Source organism: Symsagittifera roscoffensis, chromosome 1, assembly GCF_963678635.1.
Source record: "Symsagittifera roscoffensis chromosome 1, txSymRosc1.1, whole genome shotgun sequence".
Classification (NCBI taxonomy): Eukaryota; Metazoa; Xenacoelomorpha; order Acoela; family Convolutidae; genus Symsagittifera; species Symsagittifera roscoffensis.
In genome coordinates, this window is record NC_087062.1 from 14,672,155 (window position 1) to 14,685,738 (window position 13,584).

At 36.4% G+C, this 13,584-nt stretch overlaps 3 protein-coding genes across 4 annotated transcripts in view; 1 reads left to right on the top strand and 2 right to left on the bottom strand.

The window, feature by feature from the left end:
- Nucleotides 1-7,868, bottom strand: part of LOC134847725 (transient-receptor-potential-like protein) — a 37,432-nt gene extending 29,564 nt beyond the window's left edge. Inside the window, exon 1 of the mRNA XM_063864953.1 lies at nt 6,839-7,868. Within this exon, the coding sequence (XP_063721023.1) occupies nt 6,839-7,868 (1,030 nt within the window). The remainder of the gene's footprint in view (nt 1-6,838) is intronic.
- The window catches only part of LOC134840219 (kinesin-like protein KIF9), a 510,307-nt gene that overhangs the window by 341,408 nt on the left and 155,315 nt on the right, over nt 1-13,584 (bottom strand). The gene's annotated exons all lie outside the window — the stretch shown is intronic.
- On the top strand, nt 8,136-10,384 carry LOC134839584 (uncharacterized). The gene is made up of 3 exons (XM_063855225.1): nt 8,136-8,571; nt 8,727-8,914; nt 9,546-10,384. The coding sequence occupies exons 1-3, from the start codon at nt 8,153-8,155 to the stop codon at nt 10,346-10,348; spliced, it is 1,410 nt and encodes a 469-aa protein (XP_063711295.1). The 5' UTR covers nt 8,136-8,152; the 3' UTR covers nt 10,349-10,384.

Consider the following 13,584-nt stretch of genomic DNA (forward strand, 5'->3'; position numbering starts at 1 on the left):
ATGTACCTCTAACTTGGTTAATATATTTCCATTTTTGTTGGATAGTGCTGAGAAGTGAAAAACAATTTTTTGAATGATCGAATTGTTTACTTCTAATCAATTTGCTCATTTGATTACGTAAAAACTGGTACTTTGACCAATTATCGCTTGTGCTTTGACTGCGATATGATCTGAGTGAATTCTGTTTCTTAGTCAACAATTGCTGACATTCTGAATCGAACCATTCCGTTTTCAACACGTTTTTTGGTTTAAAATTACGAACAAACTTTTTTTCGATAGGAGCATGTTGCTGTAGAGCACAAGAAATTAAATAAATCATCGTCGAGAACATGTTTTGTGCGTCTGTACATTGATATAAGAGATACCAAGGAAGAGCGGAGAGTGAATTGCAAAATTCATTTTTCTGATAATTTTTCTTATTGAAAGTCGTAATTATCCTCGGTAAAATTTTGCCGCATTTTATATCCGTCAAAATAAATGAAGCAAAATGGTCGGTTTTATAAGGTGTATCAAAACAAAACTCAATGCCGTTTGTTTCATAGTCACTGATTATGTAGTCGATATGAGTTTTTGTTGAGGAACTAATTCTGGTCTCATCGTTTGGACAAAAAACCTTCAATCCATATGGGATAATTATAGAATCTAAATTTTCTTTTTCTTGGCTATCCAGATAATTTATGTTATAATCACCCAAAAGCGTAATTTTATTAGAAACTGAAAAAGCATTATCTATGTTAAGCGTTAATTGTTCCAAAAAATCAATAAAGTTTGATCTGCTTGGGTTATAACACAAATTAACTAACATTTTTTCTTTACTCGAAATGTTAAATGTAGATTCGCACTCAACCCACACTGACTCATATTTTTCTTTATCAAATAAATTTAGATCAGGCCTCAATTTCGGAGCCAATTTGACTGGTATATATAACAAAACGCCACCGCCTTTCTTTTTTACCGCTGATTGCCTATCATATCTGAACATCGCATGCGTTCTAGGTTGGAAATTCCATAAATTGTCACTATCTTCTTTTTTAAGCCACGTTTCGGAAATTCCTATAATTGTGTTTTCGCCCATATCATCAAGAAATTTTTTCAATTGCATCCGTTTTCTAATAATACTTTGAAAATTCAAATGAACAAATTTAAGATTTGCACAATTTTTTGAGCAGATACCGTAGACTGTTTCAATGAGATACCAAGGAAGAGCGGAGAGTGAATTGCAAAATTCATTTTTCTGATAATTTTTCTTATTGAAAGTCGTAATTATCCTCGGTAAAATTTTGCCGCATTTTATATCCGTCAAAATAAATGAAGCAAAATGGTCGGTTTTATAAGGTGTATCAAAACAAAACTCAATGCCGTTTGTTTCATAGTCACTGATTATGTAGTCGATATGAGTTTTTGTTGAGGAACTAATTCTGGTCTCATCGTTTGGACAAAAAACCTTCAATCCATATGGGATAATTATAGAATCTAAATTTTCTTTTTCTTTGCTATCCAGATAATTTATGTTATAATCACCCAAAAGCGTAATTTTATTAGAAACTGAAAAAGCATTATCTATGTTAAGCGTTAATTGTTCCAAAAAATCAATAAAGTTTGATCTGCTTGGGTTATAACACAAATTAACTAACATTTTTTCTTTACTCGAAATGTTAAATGTAGATTCGCACTCAACCCACACTGACTCATATTTTTCTTTATCAAATAAATTTAGATCAGGCCTCAATTTCGGAGCCAATTTGACTGGTATATATAACAAAACGCCACCGCCTTTCTTTTTTACCGCTGATTGCCTATCATATCTGAACATCGCATGCGTTCTAGGTTGGAAATTCCATAAATTGTCACTATCTTCTTTTTTAAGCCACGTTTCGGAAATTCCTATAATTGTGTTTTCGCCCATATCATCAAGAAATTTTTTCAATTGCATCCGTTTTCTAATAATACTTTGAAAATTCAAATGAACAAATTTAAGATTTGCACAATTTTTTGAGCAGATACCGTAGACTGTTTCAATGGTTTCGATAGGACCAGGGTTTTTTTCAACATCCCCACTTTGGGTCAGTAACAACGCGAAAAGGAAAAGATGAGTCAGTGTGGTAGCTCTCCGCTCATTTATCCCACATTTCGTTGATAATATCTTTTGCTGGCAGCTTAGATAGCCCCAGTAAACAATAGTTTTTTCTTTAGTTTCCATCTGAGCCTTGGAAATTAGAAAAATTGCACAAAACAACCAGAATTTAATATTCAGCATAATAGGTTAAATAAATTAAATAATCGCCAAAGTTTGCACCAAGAAAAAATGCGAAACTAGTATTTCCTAAAAAATTTTGCACCGTTTTGGAAAAATTGTAACATTTCTGCCGTTTTTGGATCTAAATTTGATGATTGTTGGGTTTGCTTCATTCTGGGGCGGGTTGTAATCTCACATGTGTTTGCATTAATATCAGAACCCCTAAAAGAATCTCTAAAACTTTGCACCAAAATTTCAACACCCCCATCAGAAGGATGCAAACCATCCGAGCTAAGAGCATCTGTATTTTGACTAAAAATTTTGTTTATGTCTAAAATATCCAATTTTACTTCGCCCAAGTCTTTTACATTCCGTACTAAATTAAGAATTTGCTTGTTTAGCTTCTGTACATTTGGATTAAAATCTTTTCTAAAAGCGCCTAAGGGAGTTACAGTACATAGTGAAATTGTTTCTGGGGAGAATTTATGATTTATGAGATAAATTAGTTTTTCTAAGCTACTCACGGCTTCCTTCGCGTCGAAATCACTTGAGAGGCAGTCATTTATTCCAATTAGCGTAGTTACATGTTTAAAATGTCGCGATTTACTGTTTCTCACGCGTTCCAGCAATGCAGAAATTTTGTGCCCACCAAATCCTCTCGCCAACACATTTTCCGATATTTGTTCCCCATTGATTCTGTTAACAATTGAGTCTCCCAGTAATAGGCCAGAATATTCTCCTTCTCGTGGTAAAAATAAATGTTTTCGTTGCTGGTCGAATTTTTCTTCTTGAATATTGGTTGCTTGTATTTTGATTTCTTGGTTATTCTTGCTTTCTTGGTTATTTTCGCTTCGTTTGTTCTGATTTCTGCTCCGAGTTCCAATCTTGCTCCATTCGTTTTCAAATTTGTTTTCTGTAATTTTCGAATTGCCCGTGTTTTTAAAATTTTCTAGATCAAAAAATTTGTTTCCTCTTTCTTCCTCTTTCGTTGATACAGTTAAGTTTTCGATAATTCGTTTAAAATAAGTAACATTTTCGACTAAGTCTTTATACAGCTCGTATTTCAATTCGTCGTTCAGATTTCGGAAAGTTTCGAGGTCAAACATGTTGGCGATTAAAAGCGAAATTAAAAATAAGACATTAAAATGAACCGACTGATCGCTAGAAATTTAATTTGGTTGTGAATGACGATCATCGCTCCCCATGTGTTATGTAATTATACCAACTTGGGTTTTGATTAAGTTTTTTTGTTCCGATCAATGAAATTGGGGAGGAATTTTGTATTCGGGTGTTTTAGTTATTTTCAACGCAAAATTAGGTACCACAATTAATTGTCGGATTAGGTCGAGTGATATGTAATTTTGAAGCCCCTTCAGTCTTGATTAGAACGGAACGGAACGACTTTAACAATGTGTGGAAAAATTGCCCTGGGAGGAAAGGGTTTAAAAGTTTTGAGATTTAGTTTAATTTTGAGCGAGTAACGCGATCGAGTAACGTTCATCTTATGAAATAATAAAATTTAGTGGAAATAGTTTAGTTTTAATTAAGCCAGTTTTTGTTTTTAGGTTTGAGCAATTTTGTTTGAAATCGTTTCAAGTTGATGGTTACCAATGATAGGTTACCAGAATGATAGGTTACCAGAATTTTTTTTGCAAATTTGACTGCGGGATCCAGGAGTGTAGAGATTGGCTGAGATTTTTCAAAAAACAAAAGACTTCGTGTTTTTAATTTTCCTTTCCGGCGTCTTTCTTGATGTAGTTTTTTTGTTTTTGTGATCCAGCGAGCTCTCTTACTGTTGCATATAATTTTCAAATTTGACAAGATTGATGGAATTGGTTATATTTTTGAGTTTTTTTAGATTTTCTGCAAGTTCTTTTTTGGGGCAATGGTTGTAATTTTTGCATGCTCTTTTTAACTTTTGTTTTTCAATTTTTTTCTTTCATTTTGATCTGATTTTATAGCAAATAGCGTATAGAGACTTTTATACGCGATTGTTTCTGTTCGATATGCAGTTTGTTTCATTGCAAGATTTAATGAACAATTTTCGAGTTCATTGAGGATTTTTTGCGTCCCAATTTTTTGACCGATGTTTATCTTATCGTTTCCATATATTAGTTATGAGAGACAAATGGATGTATGTAGTGAAGCCCGAAGCCTTCTTTTGTTTCTGCTAATTATATTCTATAATAGTTACAGTAACATTTTTCTTCACTTTTTAGCCTACGATTTCTTCAAAATTCATTCAAGTTTTTCACTTTTTGTTTGAAACACGTTATTTTTTGATATTTTGCGCTTTATTTTGTATCGTTAGTGGCGCAAAGCTCAACTTCGCTTCTGTGTTTTACAATTGTTCCCGCTGAAAATAGTTGTGACTTAGTGAACCTATTTTTTTATCGTTTGAATGTTAAAGTGTTTTTTTTTGTTTTCGACTCAGTGAGCGTCTACCTACGTGTTGTCGGCATTTTGACAAGACTGATGGAATTGGTTATATTTTTGAGTTTTTTAAGATTTTCTGAAGTTCTTTTTGTTTGTACTTTTGCATTCTTTATATTCCATCTCCATTAAATGGAGGTGGTATAGCTTCGCGGCCTGCGATGAACTTTGAACTTGAATTGCAATAATGAACATCTGAACTTCTCCCTCTCGTTTAGTTTTTTTTCAAGCTCATAGTCCGGATCAAACTTTTGCTACCCACGTGTTGTCGGCCTTTTGGCTGCTCTGTAAAGATTAAAGGATTTTTTAATGACAGTAATTGGGTTTCTTGACAGTTTTTCTGACATTAATTCTTTTCCTTAAAAATTCCCATTTTCCTTAAAAATTCCCCTTTTCCTTAAAAATTCCCAATTCCTTAAAAATTCCCTGTTTTTTCTTAGTTATTTACATCTCGTTTTCTTTTCAGTGGCTGGAAATGTGACTTAAAGCTTTGCTTAGCCATTTTTTAGTCATTTGACATCTTTTAAAATTGTAATCCTTTGGCTTCTTGAAAAATTTACACGTTTACAGTATCAAATTTTTCAATAAATTGCTCAGTAATTCAGGTATTAATTGTTAGTTAGTTTTAGTTCTTTGCTAACACCAATTTCCACGGTTTTTTATATTTTTGCATAAATTTGTTGTTCTGAATAGATTCGTCAATATTTTCTATGTTTTTGCCCTGTTTCTTTTCCGACTTTTCCTTCACAAGTCGCCTACTGCTCTCGTCTATGTTATTCACATTTTTAATGACCGTCTCGCAACTCGCATAAATATTGTTTCTCATTTTTTCTAAATCGGTGGTCGTTATTAGAGTTGCTCTGTTTCTTAGCTTATAGTTACGCAAGTATGTACTTTTGAGACGCTGTATAAGTGTTCGCATTTGGTTGACTGTCTCCAATTCTTTCTCTGACAAGATTTTTTTCGTTGGCGCTTTTCCGGATTGAAACCACGCTGTAACTCGATTGATACTAGGAACAACATTAAATGGAGGTGGTATAGCTTCGCGGCCTGCGATGAACTTGAATTGCAATATTGAACGTCTGAACTTGAAAACTTCTCCCTCTCGTCTAGTGGCTTCAAGTACAGCAAAAATTATCAACGAAATGAGAATATTTAGTCGTACTACAATCATCACAAACGCATATATAGCGTAAAGTAATGATGTCAGCCATTCTTGTGGGTTTTCATAAACAGGAAAGTTCTTCTGCATCTGCGTGTCTGCTTGAAACATAGAAAAAAAGAATGTTATCAACATTTGTCCAAATTCCTGGAAAGCGAGCATTTCTTCGTAATCAGCTGACCACCTCCGCACTTCACATGGAATTTTAACCAACGAGCCATTGTCGTGCTCGCAATTCTGCCAGTATTGGGAGAAGGTGGAGTGAATCATCCCATTTAGAGAAACAGTGAATGCTATCAGTGTGCAACAGAATAAAACCATAAAATTGAGGCTTGCACTGAAAGCTGCTGCCATCAGATGTTGAGGCAGTCCCACCACTGTCGTTATCCGTAGAGTCTTATAAAGCTTGAGAATCAATAACAGTGCAGCTGTTGCACGAAATGCGTCAGCAACATACAAAGGGTATCCGAAATAATCTTGTCCTATTTCGGGATAATCAAACGTACCATATTGGATAACATGCGTGTACTTGACTGATAGGTTCATAAAAAAGGAAAAATTCAGGCACATGTTCAGGAAATTGACCCAGTCGGAAATGTAATTGGAAAGACCGTCGGAAAAAATGTTCTGAAGCTCATTGTAGGCATTGCCAATAGTCCAAACAAAAACATACGAATCGACGAATATTAGGGCGTCGTTGTGTATCTCAGTTTCTTCATATATGAGCCCCACTTCTGTTAAAATAAAATAAAAGTATTCTGTAGTGTTTGTCCTAAATAGGTCAATCATTTCGGGTGTTAACGATTGTTTGAAAAGGCAATCAGGCCTCCCATCTTCTACGTATGAAAAACATACAACGTTGTTCGCAATTTCTGCAAACGTTTTAATGTCATGTGTGCCGAAATGGATGAGTGAATACAGTACCATCATGACAAGAATTATGTAAAAGACTAGCTGCACCACGTAGCGCATCAGAGGCATTTCCATCCAACTGCGGATCATTTTACCAGTGGGGGAAGTAGTTGCTGGCACGAAAAGGTAAAAGAAAATCCACGCAGGTGTCAGAAGAACTAGTACTAGAAGGTACGCCGCCTTCTTGGCAATGTTGGAGGATTCGAAGTCCTGCAGAGCAATGGGCCCTTCGTAGAATTTCTTTTTCATTAGTTTCTGGATGCTTCCATTTGCTACAAATTCTGTATGCTTGTTGGATATTGCGTACTTCAGCCGCTCCCAGGGTTCGCCAGGAGCCACAATGTTGTGGTCCAAAGTCGTCATTTGGTTCATTACCAACATGAGTTCATCAAATGTGGCAATGTTACTGATGAATTCGGCAGCAAATTTTTCACAGCTCTCCTTGACTATCTGCATGTCTGTTGCGGCAACGGTTAAGCTAGATGAGATTTGTTGACATCTTTCGGAGATTTTAAACGCAACCATTATCGGATCCTCATTCATGATACACAAATACATGGGGTTGGAGAGGGCAAGAAGAGTTTGACAGATAGCGTCGAATCTTATAATGTTTCTGGGCTCTCGCGGGTCGTAATTTGGAATGTCTAGGTGTTGTGCTCCTCGGGAGAACAAGAATTTTAACATCGTCTCGTTTTCTCGTAGTGCGGCCACCATAACAGGAGATAGCCCAGGGCGGTAGACCGTACCAGTCAACACTGGTCGGTCGACAAGTTCTGGGTCCACAGAGAGAAAAAATTCAATGGCTGCTCTGTAGTCAACGTCCACTGCAATAATAAGCTCTTCCTTAATGATGAATTGTCTTTTGAGCACCAGATATTGTATCACGGGAAGTGCGAATAATTTAACTGCATTTCCAAGTAGCGTGTAGCCGAATTTGTCCCGAAAATTGAGACTGAACATTTCCTGAAGGGGAATTGACTTCTGAATTAGTTTGTCTAAATTGTCAACTGGGTTTGGCAACGAAAGACTGGCTATCATATCTTGTCTCAGTTTTTTGGCGATTTCAGAGGGATCTATCTCCTGATTGTTTCCAGCTAACCTAAATTTAGTAGCAAATGAAGGCATTTTGAAAACGTGTTTATTTTATTGTTGAAAAATATTGAGCAGTTCTTGAGCTATAAGCAACGCAAGCTATAGTTTTTGATGTAGTTATTCTAATTTGAGATGAATGAGCCAGAAAATGCGTGCTAAAATGACATTTTTGATGGTTCATGTACATGATTGATTTTTCTTGGTTCAATGGTTAGAAGTTACGAGATAACTACATATAAAGCAATTCAACTGTATGGTGGTGTTGAGCCAGAGTTTGTTGTTTAAAAGACCAATCTGAACATTTAAGAGCTGAGAAAATGAGTTTGATGACATTATATGATGACGACGACACAGACACGCCCGAGAATAAGGTGACAAGTAAGAACGATGAAAATCTAGACAGTGTTGAATTGGAAACTACAGAAGACACTGCTTCTTCAGTGACCAAGCAAAAGAGAGCAGTACGCGTATCACCTCTGAGAAGATCTTCACGCTCAGTTAGATCTCGGGCAAGGTTAATGTACCCAACAAGGAGCAGACATAAGGTTAAAAGAAATTTGACCAACCGAAAGGGTTCCTATTTAGCCCGGAGAATTGCGAGAAGTGTTCCCCTGAGCAGTAAGCCCCGCAAAGGTCGAGATTGGACTCTTAAAGAGAAAGCTAAATTGCTGAAGGCGCTGCAGATTGTGGATGATCCTGAAGATTATGAAAGTGTGGCCTCGCATATTGTTTCCAGGTGCGACCTGTGTTGGCAAGTTAAACATCCTTGTTAATTGCCTTTTATACGGATGATCATACGGAAAAAGTTTGATGCAATAGTTTCAGAAAATTTTATTCAGCTTGGAAAAATAAACTTAGGAGATATTCGTATGATATTCGTATCTTTTTTAGAACAGCGGAAGAGGTGAAATTATTTGTACAAGGCAGAGAAAAGCACATGATGAGAAATAAGAGCTACTACTTGGAACTGTTCAACATGACTGAGCCGACAGCTCCCGCACCCCTCTCGCAATGGGCCAACATTTGCAGTCATAACTCATCCGAAAACATATCTAAAGCACTGCACGAGGTACTAAAATGTTAGTGATCTATTTAAGAACTTAATCTGTAATTTATAGACAGATAACTTACGAAAATAATTACACTATATATCGACACAGTTTTCTAAAATTGGGTGGACTTAAAAAAATGTTAATCATAAAATGTTCTTGATATTCTTTCTTGAGTTTTAAAATGAATATTTTTCTTAGCTCCCTTTAAGATCCGATCTTAGATGTTTTTGAGATGATGGCCAATTTGTAAAGATGGGAACGTTCTAGGCTACTAGTCTGAATTTACTGTTTTATGTTTTAACGTTCTTTAATCTATTTTTCTTTAGTTTTTGAAGCTTAGCTCTAGATCTCTTTATCTATCCAAAAAGCCGGCCAATTTGTTTGAAAATGCGTAAAAATTTTTAACGGCGTAATTTTTACAATTTTAGGCAATTATTTTTGTCGTCAGATCATTCGTGTCCTACTTGCGCAGCAATCAGCCCTTCTTGTTTGATTTTTGCTACGGAATTCTGTTTAAAGGACCAACCAATGTTTTTTTTTTCATTATTTTTTTAAAAAGTTTTGTTTTATGAGGCTGTTTGGCTATAGTTATGTAGGTATTTGCTCTGAATTTTATCACTTGAAATGGAGTTTCATAGGCGAAATGTTTGTATTTCAGTGGCCTCTTTCGAGCCTCGGTCTGTTAGTGAAATGAGACTGGATTTCTCTCTGATCTACAACTACCTGGCAAACGCAGTGGCAGACAAGGAACTGCCGGAACTGTCGCCTCTTGAGGCATGTATTCTGTGGGACACCATATCCGACATCAACTCCAGCTCAGCTGTTCAATCGAATCCGGAGTGTGTGAGTCACCTAAGACGACAGTTCAACGCACTAACCGCGCATTCAACCGAAGTCAAATTATCAGCTGGGTGCTATACCAATGTGAAAGAAATGCTGCACATTGACAAAGCGATTGCATATCAGAGCGCTTTGACTGAAAATATAATTAAAAGAATCGACGATTTGGGAAATTGTTCGATAAAAACGGGGAAATTCAAGGGAAGGAGGAAACCGCAACCTTCAGTGCTCGTTGCCGATACAGACGAGTTAGCTCAAGATTCTAGTTTTTACAGCGAAGAAATGTTACAAGAATTGAAAGAGTACTCAAAACTGAAAGACTGTATCAGCGAAATGACAGGTGTTCAGCTGATCTCTCCGCGAATAAGGGAAAGAAAGGTTGCAGATTTGGCTGCAGAAGCGAAAAAAGTTAGAGATCAACTCGACAAGCAATGTTACTCCGCGTTGAATCCTTTGTCGCTCCCAGCTACGTTTTTGTCGCACCAAAATCTGATCGTAGGGTCAACTCTTTCCTTACATGGTAATCTGAACCAGGGATCAAGCGGCAGTAATAATCAAGAGCAAACTGAGATCCAGTTCCATTATGACAACAATAACTCATCAATTACTAACGGTTCATAAATGTTAAATTTTTCTTTGAATTGATTTTGTTCTGAATGTTTTTTAACGATCGTGACGCACATAAAGCGTTTCATGCTTCAAGACTTCTTTCGTTTTCGATGGAAAAGAGCGTCCCCAGAGATTTTTCCGTCCTCGCCAATCGCTGTCAATTTAAATCGGAATGGTAAAAGCGGAATTTTAATGATTGTGCAGAACTGTTGTCCAAATGTAGAAATTCTATCTAATTTTTTTTCGACAATAATTTTCTCATAAACTAGTTTGAGATTGAACTAGTATCGGCTTTGTTTGCCTCGAAAGATTCAATAAAAAGTCTGAGACATCTGTGAAGTGACCTGTAGGTCCAATGGTTCTCCCCTAGGCAGTGAAATTGTCGACATGTTTTGTCAATTTATTTTATAACTACCCACAATGGATATCCCCGAAAACAGTTTATTATTATAATAAGTGATTGAAATAATCAAAGTTGCAATCGCAGATAATACAGCAAATGTGTACAAAAAATTGGTTATATTTGTCAAATGTGTGAAACACGTACCAGTTTGCAATTTTGCGCTAATTATTCAGGCGATTACCAATGCTTGTTTAACAACTTGTGTTATGGAAACATTCATCGGCTGTTGAAAGCTGCTCCCCAGTACGCGCCTGCAGGGTTTTTTCAATATGGTGTATATATGTGTGTGTGTGTGCAATTAAGCGTGTAGCATGTATATATACTGCAGCTGGAATTTTGAAAGGGGACCAAAATAAGTGGAGCATTTGAAATATTTCAAAAGTTTGAATAAAATTTTGCGAGTTACAATCACGGGACCCAGAAGTCGCAATTTTTGGTTTTCAACCGATTAAAGGTACAAAAGTTTTAAATCATTTGTCGTTTTGTCCCCTAATTTTTTCTGAGCCTAGCTTTAAAATTGTTTGCGACGAAAGATTTAATAAAATAGACGGCGAGGCCAGGGAAAGGTTTGTGATGATGTTCACGTATTCCTATCCTATGGGAGCCTAGTTTGATGATGGCAGTTTAGTGGGTAAAAGTAGATTCAATTATTTCGGCTTTGTTTGCGTCATCGAGAGCCTGACTGAATTCATCAGATAAGAGAGCTGTAATGGAGGCTTTAAAGATTTTGGGGCAGCTAGAGCGGAGAGGGATATACAAATTTGTGATTCCGAGATTTTGTTTGGTGGCCTTTACTTATACGCATTGCGCCTCCAAAGTCTTGTGTTCCACTATATCTAGTTCCTCATATAAAAGGGCATTGTGAATGGCAGTAAGGAGTCAATCTCGCTCTCGAGTACGGTCCTTTCTAATAATTGTATAGCTTGCGAGGGAGTGCGATTTTTCAAGTTTAACTTTGTTTCTTAAAAACAGAGTTGGTACCCGCATATTAAGGCTGCAATTTCGGTGCTTTCCCAGAGATGCCGTTACAATTTAGTTGCAGAATGTTCAGGGACTCGGCAGAGAGGGGGTTTGCTTGGTCAATGGGGGTAGGTGGTTCAATGCCGTAGGTATATTTGGGCCTTGACTCAAATTCAGAGTTTGATTGGCTTTAAGGGGAGGTCTGATCTTAGAGTGGGTTTTTGTGTTGATGGGGAATTGCTATGGGCTGACGAGTGAATTTAGTTTTATTAGTCAGGAGTGCTAGTATAAAAGAATCAGTACAAGAGGGCAATAATTTTTTTTGTCGTCTTTGAGCTCTTTAAGACCGCTACATTTAGAATTGATCCGAACGCACACGTGTAACCCCTGTATGGGGAGCGTGCGATAGTGCGGCTGAATAAACAGCGCGCCGGGTTCACTACTGGAGGGCGGCATATCTGGACTCAGCAGGTTTCGTCTTATTATCGGCATATTTACCCTAAGTGGTTGTTGTAGATTGACTGAACTAATGAAACTTATTTTCTAAAATTCACAAAAAACTTGCCAACCTTCGTTTATAAAAATTGAGCAAAAGTTCAATGTTTGAATGTTTGTTGTTGGAATTTTGAGTTTTTTGCCGGTTTCAGATGACATTCAGTGGGCTACTTTTTAAAAAAAATTAGGCAATTTTTTTATGAGGGATAAATTCAAATTTTCCAAAATTTTTTTTTGCTGGTTTTCTATGCAGCCCATTAAAGCTAGATGGTTCACTGAAGACTGTTTTTAGTGTGTTTTGCTTTTGATGGCAAGTTCTGAGTCTAGTCGTTAAAATTTTTGTGATTTTTCCGGAAGCTATTTTCCTACTGTCACAGAACTGATTTTTTTAAATGGTCACTTCCCAACACTTCTGCAGCCTTGAAGCAAGAGCGGCTTCGAATTGTGATGTCGAGTTTGGTTTGTTTTTCTATTTGCAAAAAACTGACCGTCTTATTTTCTTTCACCACTAGTCATATTTGAAATACTGAATCAAAAATACTTTTAGTCGGTATAGTTTTCTTTAACTTACCGCAGACTAATTTAAGTTTTCAAAGAAAAAACTTACTGTATTGATTATGATACTTCTATTTTAATCAGAATCTGGTGCAGTTTTTATTTCTTAATTTTAGGCAATCATTTTTGAGCTTTATTCTTTTTAGTTTTCGAGACATTAAAATTTTTTCTCACAAATCTGTAAGAATTTGATGTAGCGTTATAGTGAAGTTTCGTTATCGCCCAGGTTGATCTAGTGGTAAAATGCGTGCCTTGTGATCCTAATGTATGGAGATCTTGGTCGAACGTTATACGCTCGAAACTGAAGTTTTTGGGAAAGTTCGTATAGTCAGAATATATTTTTTGTCGGCTTACTTTCCGTAGCATAGAGTTTGCTGTTCTTTAGCTTTAGCAGGTCACGAAAACTCTTTGTTATATTCAAAACTTTTCCGCGAATCTTTTTTTGTGCCGCAAGTGGTGCGGAGCGCTTCGCATCTGTGTGAAGTTTATTATTTCTTCAAATACGAATTTTTTTTTGGGAGTGAGAGACTAAAAACTGACAAACTAGCAAAGACTTTTCGAATGAAGATTAGATTATATTTTGGAGTAATCTGAATCAATATGAAAAGCTATCTTCACTTTGAGGTTGTTGAAAAAGCTTTGAGGTTGTTGAGATTTTTTTTTCGAAAATTTCAAATAACCAACCCATCTGTCGTCTAATTGTGTAAACATAGTGGACAATAGCGCACATAACATGGCGGGTCCTTCTTAAATCTGGCTGCTGGGCCCAATTTTGTATATTATTCTCGAGGCGATTAACGTTGTATAAAATTCCATCCGCGCAGTAAAAACATAA